This window comes from Aythya marila, assembly GCF_965140915.1.
Source record: "Aythya marila genome assembly, chromosome: 1".
Lineage (NCBI taxonomy): Eukaryota > Metazoa > Chordata > Aves > Anseriformes > Anatidae > Aythya > Aythya marila.
In genome coordinates this window covers 160,640,890-160,658,544 of record NC_139042.1, presented here as the reverse complement: position 1 = coordinate 160,658,544, position 17,655 = coordinate 160,640,890, and the positions used below count along the sequence as shown (strand labels likewise).

Genomic DNA, 17,655 nt, shown 5'->3' with positions numbered 1-17,655 from the left:
AACGGTTCTTATATCGTATTTTATGGTCCATCCTCGGTTTTGAAATAAGCAGCCTACTAAGCAAAATATATATATATATATTTCTGTTTGCAAAGACGTAAGTGTGGACTTCGCGAAAGGGAAGTGGGCATGGAAGGAAATTCAGAAATTGCAAAATGGACTTTAGTTTTTGTTCCTTCTGTAATACAGGCGGCAAGAGACCTGCCAAGCCTGCCTTCCTCTCCCATCTGGGTTTACCTGGCTGTGTCAGCACAGGCCCCAGCTCTGGCTGGGTAACGCAGAGCTCCTGAGTGTCTCTGGGGATGGTTCTCCACCTCATGTCCCCCCTTTCCTCAGCCTTTATCTTGCTACCCTCTGGGGGGCAGCCAGGCAGGGTGGCTGGGGGCTGTGGGGGCTGCAGGAGCCTCATGGCTTCTGGCAGGGGCCTGTGGGCGCCACTTCATCCCGCACCGCCTGCGTGCCCACCGCTCCTGCCTCAGGGCTGGGCTTTTTTCCAGCTCGGTGCGAGAAACAAAAGGTGAATGGTTTGGGAAGGCTCGGCTACAGCCCCTGTCCAGCCGCTTGTGCTTTCCCCAGGTGTTCTTTCAGTGACGCAGCTGAGCTTGTAAATCCTGCAGCCGCACCGCCAGCTGCCCGGACCGCCCCGATCCTGCAGGTTTCTTCTTTGTTTCCTTTTTTTAGGGAAAAAAAAAAAATCTGCGGTACAATTTTACAATTTCAACGTTTTTCTTGCAACAGCTTCGATTTCACAAACTGGAGGCGAGGGGAAAAGAAGTAAAACGTGTTGTACCTCCCCGTCGGGGAATCGAACCCCGGTCTCCCGCGTGACAGGCGGGGATACTTACCACTATACTAACGAGGAACTGTACAACGGTCGATCTCCGCGCAGCCGCTATATCACTCTTCGCGCTCAGCGCCCAGCGCCGCGCCCCGCCCCCGCCGCGCTGCACCATGGGAGGCGCAGTCCCCGGCCGCGCTGCCCTCGCAGATTCCTATGGCGCGCAGAACTACATTTCCCAGCGGTCCCCGCGCGGCACCGCCTCCCTCTGCTCCCCCCTCCCCTCGCAGGTAGGCGGCGCGCGGCCGGCGGTCAGCGTGCAGAGCGCGGGCGATGGCGGCGGCGGACCCCAGCTCCTTCGCGTCCCCCGCCTGCTGCCTCACGCGCCACCTGCACCTGCGCTGCCGCGTCGACTTCGGCGCGCGGGCGCTGCGGGGCGCGGCCGCCTTCACCCTGCGCGCCGAGCGCGAGGCGCTGCGTTGCCTGGTAACGGCGGGGGGGGGGGCGGGGAGCGACCACCGCGGAGCCGCCTCGCTGAGGGGACGGGGACGGGGCCGGGGCCGCCGCCTGCCCTCAGGTTCCCCTCAGGCTCCCCTCGGGCTCCCCTCGGGCTCCCCTCAGCCGCTGCCCCGGCCCCTGCCGTCCCCTGCAGCCGCGGCCTGTGCCGGGCCGTTCTGGCCGTTGGGGGTGAGGGGGGAGCCGGGCGTCGCGGCGGTGCTTCGGTTGGCTTTTCCCCCTGCTGTCCCCATAAAAGCCTTTCGGGGTTGACACTCGTGTTTTGGGAAAGCCCTTTCCGTTAATAACGAAGGCCAGAGCTTTATTCACGATGCATATGTGAACGCTGCCTTGTTGGTGCTTGCCTGAAGGGCTTGACTCACAGCAGCCAGTTCCAGGCTGGAAGTCTTGGCAGGCGCCCTTGTATCCTCCTCCTTATTCCACGGCAGCCATGCGAGCTCCGTCGCCTTTGTAGTGTGCTTAGTAACCTCCCGTTTCCCCTTTTGCGCGTTCATAGCCAGAAATCAGCCTTCACCTTCCTCTCCCTCTGGTTTGTCAAGTTCCATGCTACTGTCTTAAAATGCTGATCCCCAGTGTGGTTATTTAATCATTTTGGTTTTACCTAGAAGTATTTAAATCTTCCTTTAACTTCAGATAGACTTGTCTTTATGATTTGAGGAGCGCTGTGATAATTGTTAACGCTGTTTAACAAGTAGGTAATATTTGCTTCGTTACAGGTCTTGGATACAAAAGACCTCCAGGTATTTAAAGTGACCGCGAATGGACAGGATGCAAAATTTGCTTTTGGAGAAAAACATAAGTTCAAGGGGACCCCCTTGGAAATCACGCTTCCTTTTGAGCTAAGAAGGTATATGTTTACACATTTGCCTGTTCTTTGAGATGCTTTCCAAGCTGTGCTATATAAGCTGCTTTCCTGCTTGCAAGGTCTTTGTGTAAAGCTTTCAAAGGGACTTGTAAATTAAGGTGTCAAATGTATACGTTCTATGATGTTGTAGACAAAATTAATATTTGGCCTTTGTGAGACAGGCAAAGCTTTGGGAGTCTGTACCTGTGTCCAGGTCTCTATGTTATAAACGTACAGAGTGGCTTGGTAAAATAAGCAGTGAAACAATGTGAGCTGTTTCACAGTTGTTCCAGCACTTCTTATCGTTAATGTCCTTCACCTGCCAGAGTTAGATCTTGTTTGGAATTGCCCCAGTGTGGAGCATGTGGAGTTCCTGACCCTGTTACTGACTGATCCTGCATTACTGTAGAAGTGCAGGTTACCCCTACAATTATCTGGGAATATGTTTTCAAGTAATACGAGCTTTAGTGTATTGCCTAACCCAAATACCCTAAAAAGAGGAACTTGAATTTTGGCAACACCATGGAGAATGGTAATTTACCTCTTTTAAATTGCATGAAATAGAAAATTGTTGCAAAAGTATGATACATTTTTGACAGTTTGAGTTGTATGCTACAACTCTGTATCATCTCATGTGCTAAAGCTGAAAGTGCTGATTGTATAAGGAGGTTCCCTTCTTGAATAAAATTGTAAGTTGTTTCTTATCATTTCATTTTCAAAACTGGTTACCATCCCTACAAATTCATCTTTGACTCTAAATTTTTTTTTCACTCTGTGAATTAGTGCAGTTCACAAACATAAGTGAAGTGGAAGAAAAAAAACTGTCATAAAAGATCGGTCCCTTCTCGGAGAGTTCTGGTGGTTTGATGTGAAATTGAATGAATGAATGCCTTGGACAAACAGGCAGCAGAGACATAGGGAATTGTTTCTTTTCAGATTTTTCAGATCTGAAAAAAAACTTTCAGATTATTTTAATCACCAGACTTTCTTCTTCTAAGAAAAAACACCTACAAATAGTTTTTAGTCTTGGTTGTAAGAATTTGTAATCTTATCACATGTTACAGTCTTCCATATAAATTGAAATAGAACAGTGATAGGAAAGGTTAAGAGTTACAACTGGAAGTCTGACTGTTCAGTAACCATGTGTGCCTTATGGTAATACAAATTGTTTTTTCTTTTGCTGTCAAATATGTACTTTGGAATGGCTGTTATAAACGAGATATGTATACTTGGTCGACTTATCTAGTGTCTAACAGCTTTGATTGCTGGAGTTTGTTCTGATTTATGATTTGATTATTAATTCGAGAGAAATGCATGTATACACGGAGCTTTCAGATAATAGAAACAAGTACTTCTACCTGCTTTTGCTGTTGGTCATGGTTTTGTTTTGCTTTAAAAAACAAACAAAAAACAAGAGAATTAACTTTTTTTTTGTTTTGTTTTCTCTTGATAGCAAGCTGATGCTGATCTAGCACAGAGCTGTTAAATTTGACTTAAGTCCTTAAGCCTTAAATTAAATTTAAACTTTTTTTCTCATTAACCTTACTGCTCATAGGGTTTTCTAGTAATTATTATTTATAGTATTTTTTTCTTCTTAAGGATCACTTCTGCAGAATCAAATATCAACTGCACAATTTAATTATTTTGATTTAAACAATGTGCAAATACTATGTTGTTATGGCATGTAATATATGCTTTTTTATTTGCTTATTGAGTTGAGATTTTATACTTCATTAGATATGTCATTAGATAGTTGTGGGAAAACTGTGTGAACTTAGGTTGTCCAAATAATTTAAAGAAAAAGTCCATGTTCTCCTTGAACTGTAAAAGAGGAGAAAATGCTGGTTAGTAAAAACAATAATGGAAGTGTCCTTGTGACATCAAAATTGAACTAAACCAGCTATTTTTTATAATCATAACTGGGAGAAGCTGCAGTAATGTGCTATTTGTTTGCATTATCAGTGCTCCTGAGACAGCACTGCAGACACATTTTCTAGCAAGCTTTGTAAAGGAATGCCAGGAGTGATCACAAGTCCTGTCAAAACTCTCTGACTGTATTCTTTATTGTACAGGGGACAAGAAGCAATTATCGAAATTTCTTTTGAAAGCTCTCCACAGTCTTCAGCTCTTCAATGGTTTACACCAGAGCAAACTTCTGGAAAGAAACACCCGTTTCTCTTCAGCCAGTGCCAGGTTGAGTTGACTAATTTTTCTAAGTTGTTTACATATCACAGTTGTTGTTTACATGTCAATTCCCACAGTTTCTAATCAGGAGGGGAAGGCTAGTATGGGACGTGTACAGTAACCTGTAACTTCTAATTGTGTGTGTCAAAGGCCCTAAACAGAAACACTAAAATCAGAACATTGCTGAGATTTTATGTTTGCAGTTTAATAGGTCCAGAACTGCTTTACCTTCTCCAGTATTCTTGCTGAAGAACATCTAGTCCTTCGCAATCAGCGTGTGTGATTAATGATGTCTTACCTAACGATTTTTCTTTAGAAAAATCTTTCAGTATAAGACTAGTGTAAGCTATAAATGACAGGAAGTATTGGTTTGTGGATAATGAATTCACTGCAGGAACTGTATAGGTTTCCGATATAATACTGGTTTATTTGTAATCCTTTGTGTAAGAAAGAATGCTACATTTTATGTTTTTTCTTCTAGGCTACCCATTGCAGAGCCATCCTTCCTTGCCAAGATACACCAGCTGTGAAGCTAACATACTATGCAGAGGTAGATGAATCTAAGTCATGTGTGCCTAAATAAATGCCCTCACTACAATGAATGATTTTATTTTTGTAGCTGCTAGCATATGGCCTCAAATAAAAACAGAGAATATTGGACTGTGCGCTTAGCCACATGGTCTAAACTTTTGGGTAGACCTGTGTGGTGCCAGGAGTTGGACTTGATGATCCTTATGGGTCCCCTCCAACTCGGGATATTCTATGGTTCTATGACTTTTAGCTTACTGCAAGAGCCAAAAATGTGCTTATCTTCTCTTTAGCACTTCTTTAGGCATCATCTCTTTTTCATTCACATGTATCTTTATGTCTAAAAGAAAAAAAGTTCTGCAGTAGGAAAAAATACAGTCTTAAACCAGGAAGGTCTGACAGTCAAACAACAAAGCGTTGCAAAGTAAAAATACTTGAAGTTGCTTCAAGTATTTTTAGAAAGTATCAAGTATTAGAAAGTATCTAATACTTTCTGGTACAGAGTTGGGGCACCTTTGCAGAGTTGTCATAAGTAGTCCAATTGTTTTAAAGAAGCACAAAGACAGATGTGCATTGTGATGATTAGTAGTTTAAAGAAAGTGAAACTTTGAATGTTTGTCAGAGGTGGTCCTTTTGGTTAATTAACTATTGTCCTAAGTCAATATTTTCTATACGGCATATTCTACCTGAAGGGGAAAATTTTCAGATAGAACAAATCAGGGCTATTCTTTTGCTCTAGCTGCTTGTAGTATATTATATACTCCCATATGCCAACTGAGTTCCTCATGGTTGCACAACCTTCTTTCAGGTATCTGTTCCTAAAGAGCTGGTGGCTCTTATGAGTGCCAATCGCGATGGAGAAATGCCTGACCCAGAGGACAGCAGTCGGAAGATATACCGTTTCAGGCAGGATGTGAGTGCTACAGGCTAGTAGAGGGGTTCCTAAAGTCTTTTTTCCTAACTCTTGCAGTTTACAGCCAGTTCAGATATGTTTTTGACATCACCAGTAAATCAAGTGACGGATAATAGGTTCGATCCAGTAGGTGTTGGTGATGTTTCCTGGTTATCTGGAATTCCCAGAAAAGCCTGATGATTTTTTTGGAAATGTTTAATACGCTGAAAGCTAGTACTGTGGAAACACCTCTGCCTGCATTGATTCTTGGGAACTAATGGGTGGGATTTAATAGCATGGGAGTGAATTTTGAAAACCAGATCCTGCGAATTTTAAGCTTACCAAGATTTTTGCAGTGAAGCTGAACATTGGAATCAAATTAAACTTGAAGCGGTGCACATTCTGACAACAGAGACTATTAAAAAGGTGAAAACTTTGGCTTTTATGGGAAGTGTCTCTAGCTAATTAAAAAATGACTGTTTTTAGAATGAAGTTTCATTAAGTGGTGCAGCTAGTTTAATGATTCCAGTGTTCCTACAGTGGCAGTCTCAATTTACTCTCCTGGCTTTTTTGTTCTTTGCTTTTGGGGTTACAGCTCTGGTGTGTATGGGATCTCTTAGTGAGCTTAGTTCATTTTGCTGAACCGGCAGAAAAAAATGAAAAACCTTAGTAAGTTGATCTGGACTACTGGAGAGTCTGAATAAGTGCGTGGAAGGATGGATGGACAGACTTGAGTGGCTGGGGAGAGGGGCTGGAGAGAGGAGTGGAGCCTCAACTGCAGAAGCTGTTGGGTTGATTTGGCTGCATGGTGAAACTTGAGAGAGGGGAGAGGAGAGGAAAAAAGAAAAAAGTGTTCGCCTTATCTGGGAGCTCTTCAATACGGTACCTGCTCTGTAGAGCCAAAAACCTTTGCAACTCTTGGTCTAGTTTGTCAGATGTCTGTTGCATGTTATCTGCTTCCATAAAATTTAGTAACACTGGAATTAGTTTGGGAAACTAATTTTCTTTTGAACAGTAACCAAACCTGGTCCTGTGCTATGCTACAGCTACAGGATTTTTCTTTTCAAGCAGAAATGGTATTTAAAAGTTTGTGGCCTTTACCTGAAAGATCAATGAAACAGGTACTTTCAGATAAAGGAATATCATTTGGGGGAAAAATGCCTTTATCATAATGGAAGACAGAAAGCTGTGGAGAAATGTACATTCTTCTTTGTTTACATAACTTTGTTTTTCTTTGAATCAATGATATTGATAGCTCACTTTACAATAAGTCTTTTTTTCGTGTTCATATTTAGGTTCCCATACCTTGCTACTTGATTGCTTTAGTGGTAGGAGCTTTAGAAAGCAGGTGAGTGAATCAATATAAAGTAAATAATAATAATTGCTTTTTAAAAAAATCTTCAGAGTATTTAATTTGTTCTACAGTGCTGCACCTTGCTGAATTTATTACTGTCTTGTGAAATCTTTGTATCAAACCATATGCATCTTGATTCACTCTTGCATCGTTTTTCTATTGAATATACTTTTGCTGTAAGATAAAGAAATACTCTGAAGACTTTGGAGTTGATTGAAATCTCCTAAGGGCATTTTAAGCTGAAGGAATAGTAGTATCTTTTTCCTCTGGTAACAGATAGGCCTGATTATGTACAAAAGGGAGAAAATGAAATTTTCAGCCTCATTGCTTGTCTGCACAAGAACGTGTTAAGCTAGCCCATAATAATGCTTGTTTAATAGGGCTTACAGCATCTTACAATCTGTAAATGTGTTGCCCATTTATTTGTCCTGAGCAGTGGATATTTATGGCTTGTTTGTTTTCTAAAGCTTCTTCTAGTGTCACTTTACCAATGGAGAGGGAGATTGTAACAAGTTTCTTCAGCATCATGGGTTTCTTATGAGCACATTAAATGTATGCTGTCCGTGTTAGCTTCCCATGGAATGATTTCCCATTCATCGTGTCTTGCTGGCATTTTCACTTTCAACAGGCAGATTGGTCCAAGGACACTGGTGTGGGCTGAAAAGGAGTTAGTGGATAAGTCAGCCTATGAATTTGCTGAGGTAGGTAATTAACAGAACTGTTTTGTCAACTATTTGTTTTACATGGTAATGGAAAAGGAACTGGCTCCAGCTTCAGGTTTTGTCCAGATTTGTTCATCCGTAGTCCTCCTTTTTCTGCTTTCCACCACAAAAAATGCTGCTCTCTTCCAGCACAGCACAAAACTCTTACTGAACAAAAGTATTGATGTGCAGCATTGTGCTCATTTTACATGTGGGGCTTCCCAAGGTCAAAGAGAATGAAGTGTGGGGTCAGTAGCTTATAACTTGTGTAGTGTTTGTAGTCAGAAATCGTATTAGAAACTAACGGGAATTCTTGTTTCAGACTGAAGCTATGCTGCAAACAGCAGAAGATTTAGCAGGACCCTATGTGTGGGGACAGTATGACTTGTTAGTCTTACCACCTTCTTTTCCTTATGGTGGCATGGAGAACCCTTGTCTTACTTTTGTGACTCCAACGCTATTGGTAAGTGTAACACTGACAAAATTCAGCTTTTCCTTAGAGCTTGCTCATCCGTCAAGTGATGGATGTTAATTTACAGACTGCTAATCTTCCCCCTCCCCCCTCCCGAGAACTGTAAATTTTTCTGTCCCCTTTGGAGTTTAGGGATCATGCATGGAACTGCAGTAAGTGGTGTATATTGAGTTTTACTTGAACTGACAACTACCTTGTCTTACCTTGACTTTTTTTTTGTTTTGTTTTTAGGCAGGTGATCGATCTCTATCAAATGTAAGTGCACAATAAGTTCATGTCTTCAAGCAGAACATAGGTTGAATTTGCATCTTAGCTTTGTAATGGATATCTGCAAACTTAGTCTCTTGTTCGTTGGGGGAATTAAAAGCTAATGCAGTGATTCAAGAAGTCTTACAAAGTGAGTTTTAGTTATAAGTAAACCCTAGAGAAATTGGAGATATATCCATTTTTTATACATTCACTTATGAAACAAACAGATGAAAATAACATGACTGTATACATAGGGGACTGACTGAAGTCTGCTGCTCAGTTGCAGTCTTCTTGTCCTGTATGCTTAAAATCACAACCATATTGATTTCATCTGAATTGTTTGTAGGAAGTTTCTTTCTCTATATACCTATCTACCTACTGGAACTCGCATTGGGTACATTAAAGTGGAAATTGTGAGAACGACGTGAATAAATTCTTATTTTGTCTGGGAAGCTGAGTACTCTGGATGCTGTTTTATCTCTTTAAGTCTCTCTTACCAGACTGATATACTGCTTAAAAAGTGAATATGATTCCCTATATGATGTTTCTTGCAAGAAAACTAAAATATTAGACATGGGTACATTTTGCATCACTATCCTGCTTTCTGTTTGCTATTTTAGAATATCCCAGCCCTGCATTGTTTGCTTTTGTGGGAAAGTAATACTAGTTCATGGCTTGCCATGTGTCCAATGTTCTGTAATACAACTTCATAAACGAGTGCCTTCATGGTACTATCAGAGGAATTATTTTTGTTGATCAGTGTGGCTCTAGGACTTGCAAGCTACAAATTCAAATTATTTCCGGAGAAGGTTCATTCAAAGGCATTGTTAGTCCTTTAAATAATATTTATATGGATAAGTTTACAGATCCAGTATATACAATATCAGTTGGCTTTGTGAACACAGTGCAGTAATCCTGCTCGGATTTTTCCTTTCTATAAGGATTTGATGATTTGTTTTCAAGAGGAGTCTAAACAGTAAGACTGTCACTGTTTTTCTGCGTTTTAGGTTATTGCCCATGAAATCTCTCATAGCTGGACAGGAAACTTGGTAACAAACAAAACATGGGAGCACTTCTGGTAGGTATGATATTCAATGCAATGTAATGCAAACCATGTATTAAAAATGATCTATAAAAAGACCAATGAAATGAGTTTTGCTGTCCTACCAGTGCTGACATTATCAATGTATTTCCAGGCTGAATGAGGGACATACTGTATATCTGGAACGCAGGATTGGTGGTCGGTTGTTTGGTGAGCAGTTCAGGCACTTTGAAGCCCTTGGTGGTTGGAGAGAACTGCAAAATACAGTGAGTATGTTAAAAGTTTTGACAACTTTGTTTTAGGTATATACCTAAATTAAAATTGATTTCACGTTTCCCACAAATAAGACTTATCTAGTCAGCTTTCCTAACGCCTTCTTACTAGAGGTGCACGACGTTGATTACAAGGTGTATGTTGTCTTCCTAATGCTTAATATGCTTAGAGAATAGGTTAAGCATTTTGAAACATTTCAAGCTGTTCTGTAAGGGTGGACATCTTTCCAGGCTCTCTTGGTTGTTACTGATGTGGCTAAACTGTAGTATTAAAACTGTAATATTGTTATCTGTTAGCATACTAATTGGCAGCTGAAAGTTTGTCAAAATTGTAGAGTCATGGAATCGTTTAAGTTGGAAAAGACCTTCAGGGTCATACAATCCAACCGTCAACCCAACCTGCCAAGCCCCATCACTAAACTATGTCCCTTAGTGCCACCAGCTTATCTGCGAGCAAAAGTGCAGAATTGCCAGTGCCAAATGCAAATAATGGATTTATTTTTTCCTGCATGCTGAGTTATAACTGAGAGTATTCCAGATCTGTTGTTGTCCAAGAGGGTTGTTTAGTTTCATGGTTAGATACCATAGTTAAACTTCAGTTTTCAGATTTCTTGTCTGTGATAACATAGCTCCTTCTCACTGTGTTTGGTGATGCAGTTTGCATATTTTATTGTTTCCTTACTGTTTTTTTTTTTTTTTATACCACATATTTAGAGTGAGTAATTTGTTCAGTAGTTTGTTAAGAAAGGGATAAATATTTTACCAGGTGCTCATGACTGCAACAAATGTGACTGTAATTAACTACTTTGGGATGATGAGGTGATCTCTATCTTGGATTGATGATACCCGTAGAAATAGGATTAGTGGTGACTTGCAAAAATGTTAGTCTTTCTAGATTCATGTATTTTCTTTTATCTTTGTCACAGATAAAAACTCTTGGAGATACAAATCCCATAACTAACCTCGTCCCTGATCTGAGTGACATTGATCTTGATGCAGCCTATTCATCTGTTCCATATGAGAAAGGCTTTGCTTTGCTTTTTCACCTTGAGCAACTTCTTGGAGGACCAGGTAGGTGTTGGTCAGACTTAAAATGTGTATATTTATATTTATATTTATATTTATATTTATATTTATATTTATATTTATATTTATATTTATATTTATATTTATATTTATATTTATATTTATATTCCATTTTAATTTCAAATGTTGAAACGATTGTTTGTTCTTTCTAATTGTTAGATGTCTTCATGGGCTTCTTGAAGGCTTACATTCAGCAGTTCGCTTATAAGAGCGTAGGAACTGATGAGTGGAAGAAGTTCTTGTACTCCTACTTCAAGGATAAGGTTGGATTGTGTTTAAAACCTTTCAATTATATAAAACTATGATATAATTCAGGAATTACCTTCTTTAAGGACCAGTTCTTCTTCTTTCTCCTCTTTATCTTGATCTTAATGCGATGCAGTCTGGAATCTTACAAAGATGGGTTTGCATTATGATGCTTTTTTTTTTCCTAGAGGTATTTTATTTCTGTTATGTCTTGTTCTGAAGTACTGTGTATAAGATTCTCCAAGTTAGAGGGATATTAGAGGGGGGGAAAGTCAGACTGAAACTAGACTTCATAGGGTATGCTTTTGTCTAAAAATAACACTCTAAATCCAGTCAGAATTTGTGTCGCTTGTAGGTAGATATTCTTGATAAAGTTGACTGGAACTCTTGGATGCACGCTCCAGGAATGCCACCGGTGAAGCCCACGTAAGCATTTTTGTTTGTTTATAATATGTTTCTCTTGTTCAGATTGCACGTGATTTTTCAAACAGTCATGAAGCAGTTTGTAAACAGAGTAGAAGTCTTCCCATAAACCTTTTATTAGAAAATGTCCTTGCACTATGTAAAAATAGATGTTTATATAGAACAAAGTGTTGCTGTTACGTTTTTTTGTTTGTTTGTTTGCTTTGCTGGTGAAAATTCATTTTACTTTGAAATTTGCCAGGAAAGGTATATTTTTTTCCCTTAATAGTCTGTTACAACATCTAAGTGAAAAGAGAGCATTACTGTAATATATGTTCAATATACTTGGAAATACCAATCATTATAGAGGTGTGTGAGATCAATGTATAGTGTCACCTATGCACAAGATGCTTGTAACTAAAACTAAAATACATTTCATGATAACTGAACGTTTGTGAATTATATTGCCATATTGAGTTGGAGCCTACAATGAACAGAAGTGGAGACATTTGAAAACAATTTCTAAGCGTTCTTGTAAAAACATTACAGAAGCGTTTTGTGTTTCCAAAGTGTGATCCTTTGTTTTTAATCTCTGACAGATATGATATGACACTAGCAAATGCCTGCGTTGCCTTGAGCCAAAGATGGATCAAAGTGAGTGGTTCAAGAATTCTGCTAATATCTCTGTGTCTTGAAAAGCTAATTTTCTGTACACAAAGTGAGTCATTCTCTTCTGGAATCTATCATTTGCTGAGAGAGAATGCATTTATTATGGTGATAGTATTGCTGCCAGGGATTTTGCATTCTGTATACTAGCCTTTCATCATGGAGTCTGTGGACTTACTACAACTTCTGTACATGAAGTGCAGTACTTTTTTTTTTTTTTTTTTTTTTTTTTTTCCCAAGGCACACAGCCAGCTTTGTGTTACGTGTATGTAACAACCAAACTGGGAATGTTCTTTTTGAAACCCTGTTATTATGGCTTGATGAGAAACATAAAAAGAGGTATCTCTATGTTACTGATTATATAGCAATAATACCTCTACATTACACTAGGGCTAGGAAGTATTTCTCATCAAAACTTAAAATGCATAAATTGTAATAAATACCTAATAACCATACAATTATCTCATAATTTTTACCATTAAACTCATACAACTAACAAAGGATTCAATGTACCTTCCTTTTGTTGGCCTTGTGGCTTTTCACTCTACTTGTATATTGTCTTTAACTTTTTCTATAAAATTTTACACTGAGAAAACAAAGTATTTGATTTTCATGTGACTTTAATAGAAAGATAGGGGAGACAGAAAGATCAGTGGAGAGAAAACAAGTAGAAGTGAAAGTAAGGAAATACCAAGTGTCAGACAATGGCTTACCTCCTACCAGTAGAATCTTGTAGTATCTACTGTGCAGATACAAATTGATGTGTTTTTATGGGAAATAGAGCAAAAGGAAATGCAGATGTTGAAACAAAGTTACATCTGTTTGTGCTTTAAAATACCTATTAGAAACTTAAGTAAACCATTCTCTTTTAGGCAAAAGAGAGTGATTTGGGCTCATTCAGCTCGGCAGACCTGAAGGGAATGTCATCTCATCAGCTGATCGAGTTCCTGGGACAGTTGCTGCTGGAGGTAAAAGCATGCCTGTGGTAACCTGATTCTTGTATCACAAAAGCAGGCACAGAAGACCAAATGTTCTTTGGAATTAAATGTTCTCTTAAGTCTTGCTAAAATAACCTGCTCTAACCATACATAGTCTCTAAAAGCATCAGCCCTACTTACCTTTTGGTCCTTCAGCTGATGAACAACATGTGAACTATTGTGGATTGAAAAATAAAAACAAAACTAGAAGGTGCTTGAATTTGTCTGTATGTGGTGTTTGCGACCTGCAAATGAGCTATAAATGCTGTAAATGAAACAGAATGAAATTAGTTCAAGATTTGTACGTTTTGGTAGTACTGGATGTGGGAATTTGCTAACCATTGCACTTATTCCTTGCCCCTTCTCTAATGTTCTGAAGAGGTGAAGGGAGCAAATTCAAATATTTATCATGGTAAGCTTTTAAATCCTTTGTAGCATCAATCTTCTTAAATGAACCTGTTTATTTTTGGAGTGTGTGGAATGAGGCATGCCTCTGTCTTATTTCTGACTATGCAATTTCCTTTTTTTAGGCTCCTCTTCCAGTGTCACATGTTAAACGAATGCAGCAAGTATATGACTTCAATGCTATAACTAATTCTGAAATACGATTCAGGTTTGTTCTAGTATGGACATTTTTTCTCACTTTAAATGCTTCCATAAAACAAACTGTCCTGCCTCAGAAATGATCTGAGCTATACTGTTTTATAGCTCTGATGCAGTCATTACTATTTATGTGTATGTGTAAACCTGCTTACCAGAGCAGTATTGTTACTTATAAATTGGGTAAATATAGTCTAGTAGAACAACAGGAAGGGAGCAGTGGATTAGCTGTGCTTTATTCACATCTGTCATGCTTGCAAAGGAGCCTGATGACATGATAACTTATTTTGGGGGTGGTATTGGATAATACACTAATGAGCCTCTCTTTGACTCAAAGATATTGAAAAATCTTTCAATTTGTCAGTCAGGACTAGATCTTTCGGGCTGGCCTAATGAGTTCTGTTGATGTGCTGGTGTGTGTGTGTTTGTTTTTGTTTGCTTGTTTTGTGTTTATTTTCCAACACAACTCTTTTTTGTCACATTTTAATGCCTGCTATTACAAAGCTTTTGTCTCTTCAAAATAAGCACATATCAAGAGAAGTCTCTAAACAAATAGGGAAAGCCTTCTGCTACAGGGCTTGATTTTTTATGCCATCCTAACTTTTTTGTATGTGCATTGTTACAACAGGCCATGTGTTTAAAAATAAATACTTTTTTAAAATTTTTTTGTTTGTTTGTTTGGGAACAAAAGTAATCTTCACAAATATTTAGAAGAATTACATACTTTGCTATTGTTACATACTTGGGTACATTTGTGGTAGTGATAGTTATTCTCCCTTATTGCTAAATTAGAGTTCTTCATTCCTTATCATTAACAAAACTAAATGTTTTTAAGCATACAGTATAGTTCTTGTTTCTTGAAAGAGTATTTTCTTATATTTTTAAAACAAAACCTGATGAGGTTTTGTTTGTGTTTTTCTTCAAGTTTTTTGGTAACTTGGTCAAATGTGGAAAGTACTTTATAATTCGGCTCTGAGTGATGCAACCGGATGCTACTCTAACATAAACAAAATATATGTATAGCCACAGTAAAAAGACAATTTTGGAGAAACTTGGAAACTTTTTTTTTGTGTTTTATGAGAAAGTCCACTTTGTAACCTGCCACTCAGACACTAAATATTTTATATTGCACTTATGTTAGTATTTTATATATGCTGAAATTCTAGTCCATGAGCACACAGCACTGTCTATGGCATTTATGGAAACAGAATCATAAGACAACTGCAAATGAAAAATAACATTTTCTTTTTTTTTTTTTTTTCAGATGGCTACGCCTCTGTATCCAGTCCAAGTGGGAAGAAGCTATTCCTCTGGCTCTAAAAATGGCAACAGATCAAGGGAGGATGAAGTTTACTCGGCCCTTGTTCAGGTAAAAGTAATCTCCAAATTGTAGGAGCTAACAATGTTGGCATTTTTAGTATAATGGAATATATGTCTTGACACTGTGTTGTTATATTTTATAGTGATAAAATGATTTTCTATATACTGCCAACAAGCTTATCTTCAGAGTCACGTTCCACTTGCTGACTTTTTAAGAGAGGAAACACTAGTTTCTCAATATGTCTCTTAATGTGAGGCTGTCAAGATAAAAGTAAAACTTTGAGAAAAATCTGCATTATACTGTTTTTTCACGGATTCTTTTTTTGTAACGCTGTGCTTTTTGTTTTGTTTTTTCAGGGATCTCTACAATTTTGACAAGTCTCGAGATCTGACTGTCAAGACATTCCTAGAGCACAGAGCCTGTATGCACCCGGTCACATCAATGCTTGTGGGCAAAGACTTGAAACAGGATCAGTGACAAATTTATTGATTGCTTTGAAATTTTCTAGTTGCTGAAAAAAGACTGATACTGCAAACCATTCATATGTGTGCTTGATTATGCCATAAATGATCTGCTGCTTTGGTACTAATTTAGCTTAAAATGAACTTTCTGAATCAAATTTGGTACTTTCTATTTTGTACCTCCCAAGTATTACTGCAAAATCACTAAATCTCTGGAACTGGGAGAACGGTTTTCTTACAAGCAATTCATGGAACATGCAAAGAAGCTGTATAAGATGTAGTGAATCATGGAATTTAAAAACATGGAAAATTAACTGGTGGATGGCATAACTCTTTGTGCATAGCTTTCTTTTTTTTTTCACAGTAATATGAAAATAACTTCAAGTATCTGACAACTGAAAAATAAATCTTTTTATTGCTCAGTCTGCTTGTCTGTGTGTTGATCTGTACAAAAAGTGTCAGAATAATAGAATTATAGGATCATTAAGGTTGGAAATTACCTACCTCCATGATCATGTGGTCCAATTGTCCAATACCACCACTACTGCCCACTAAACTGTGTCCCTAAGCATCACGTCTACCCTTTCCTGAAACACCCCCAGGGACAGTGACTCCACCACCTCCCCTCCAGTGCCTGACTGCTCTTTCTGAGTAGAAATGTCTCCTCATCTCCAACCTGAACCTCCCCTGGTGCGACTTGAGGCCATTCCCTCCAGTCTTATCACTAGTTACCTGCAAGAAGAGGCTGACCCCCAGCTCCCCACCCCTTCCTTTCAGGTAGTTGTAGAGAGCAATAAGGTCTCCCCTGAGCCTCCTCTTCTGCAGCCTAAACAACCCCAGTTCCTTCAGCTGCTCCCCACAGGACCTATGCTCCGGACCCTTCACCAGCTTCGTAGCCCTTCTCTGGACACGCTCCAGGGCCTCCATGTCCTTGTAGTGAGGGGCCCAAAGCTGAACACAGCTCTCGAGGTGTGGTCTCACCAGAGCAGAGCACAGGGGGGTGATCATCTCCCTGCTCCTGCTGGCTGCACTATTCCTGATGCAAGTCAGGATGCCACTTGCCTTCTTGGCCACCTGGGCACACTGCTGGCTCGTGTTCAGGTGAGCATCCACCAACACCCCCAGAGCCTTTTCCTCTGCACAGCTTTCCAGCCACTCTGCCCCAAGCCTGTAGCGCTGCGTGGGGTTGTGCCAAAGTGTAGTACCTGGCACTTGGTTTTGTTGAACCCCATTGGCCTCAGCCCATCGTTCCAATTCCCTTATTTACTCTCCTGTGTTGTAGGAGAATATTTTCCACTGGTGTGAATTACTATGAGTATAATAGGACTTTGAAGACCTAAACGGATTACAGCATTGTACTGAAAGCTGAGGAAAAAATCTGCGTAGCCACATTTATCACGGCTTTGTTACATTAGTCAGTTCTTTACATCACTCACAATACAGTTGTTTTACTTTTTCATTGCTATTGGATCTTTTGTTGTGTACTATTACTATGAATTGTCTGAAATACTTTTGTTCTCTTTCTTTGCCAAACCTGTCGTTTTTACCATATTTCATATTTAATGCCTTGCTATGCTTTTAGTGACATTAATTATTTCAACCCACTACATATTTTTAAAACTTCTAATTATTGCAGGGGACTGAAACCCAAGTCTTTCCTTCATGGATTTAGATTTTTTGTTTTTTAATATTTCCATTTTATAATCAGTCCTAGTCACCACCAGTCTATGCTGATACTGTAAGTTAGAAATAAGGTTAAAAGCATTAGGAGCTGTTTCTTGTGTATTTCAGTCCAAACTGATAAGTGAAACTGTTGTGAATACTGCCATCTAGGGGTTGTTTTTTGAAACGAATCTGGGAAGAATTGCTTTTCCTGAAAATGATAAATTAACGTAAATGAAATCTGTTGACACCGACCCCCCCCCCAAAAAAAAAAAAAAAAAAAAAAAAAAGGTATTTTGGAGGAGGAAAAATACTATATATAAAGTCACAGCAAAAAGTCTAGATTTGATTATATTTAGAGTAGGACTGGAGAGTCATTCAATATATTTGTTTTGCGTTTTG

The 17,655-nt window shown here is 39.2% G+C and overlaps 1 protein-coding gene across 1 annotated transcript; it reads left to right on the top strand.

Moving 5' to 3' along the window:
- The first annotated feature begins 1,082 nt into the window (after positions 1-1,082).
- On the top strand, positions 1,083-16,013 carry LTA4H (leukotriene A4 hydrolase). The gene is made up of 19 exons (XM_082775515.1): positions 1,083-1,264; positions 2,011-2,141; positions 4,211-4,331; positions 4,804-4,872; positions 5,659-5,763; positions 7,038-7,090; positions 7,725-7,797; positions 8,120-8,260; positions 8,501-8,524; positions 9,526-9,596; positions 9,715-9,826; positions 10,759-10,903; positions 11,078-11,181; positions 11,520-11,590; positions 12,166-12,220; positions 13,105-13,200; positions 13,740-13,822; positions 15,074-15,178; positions 15,487-16,013. The coding sequence occupies exons 1-19, from the start codon at positions 1,112-1,114 to the stop codon at positions 15,605-15,607; spliced, it is 1,833 nt and encodes a 610-aa protein (XP_082631641.1). The 5' UTR covers positions 1,083-1,111; the 3' UTR covers positions 15,608-16,013.
- Positions 16,014-17,655: the final 1,642 nt, after the last annotated feature.

What these genes read in the sequence shown, in the direction of transcription:
- LTA4H (XM_082775515.1), top strand. Translation starts at nt 1,112, where the DNA reads ATGGCGGCGGCGGACCCCAGCTCCTTCGCGTCCCCCGCCTGCTGCCTC. An exon ending in TTGTGACTCCAACGCTATTG is followed by an intron (nt 8,261 to 8,500) that starts GTAAGTGTAACA and finishes TTTTGTTTTTAG; the next exon opens with GCAGGTGATCGATCTCTATC. An exon ending in TGGGACAGTTGCTGCTGGAG is followed by an intron (nt 13,201 to 13,739) that starts GTAAAAGCATGC and finishes TCCTTTTTTTAG; the next exon opens with GCTCCTCTTCCAGTGTCACA.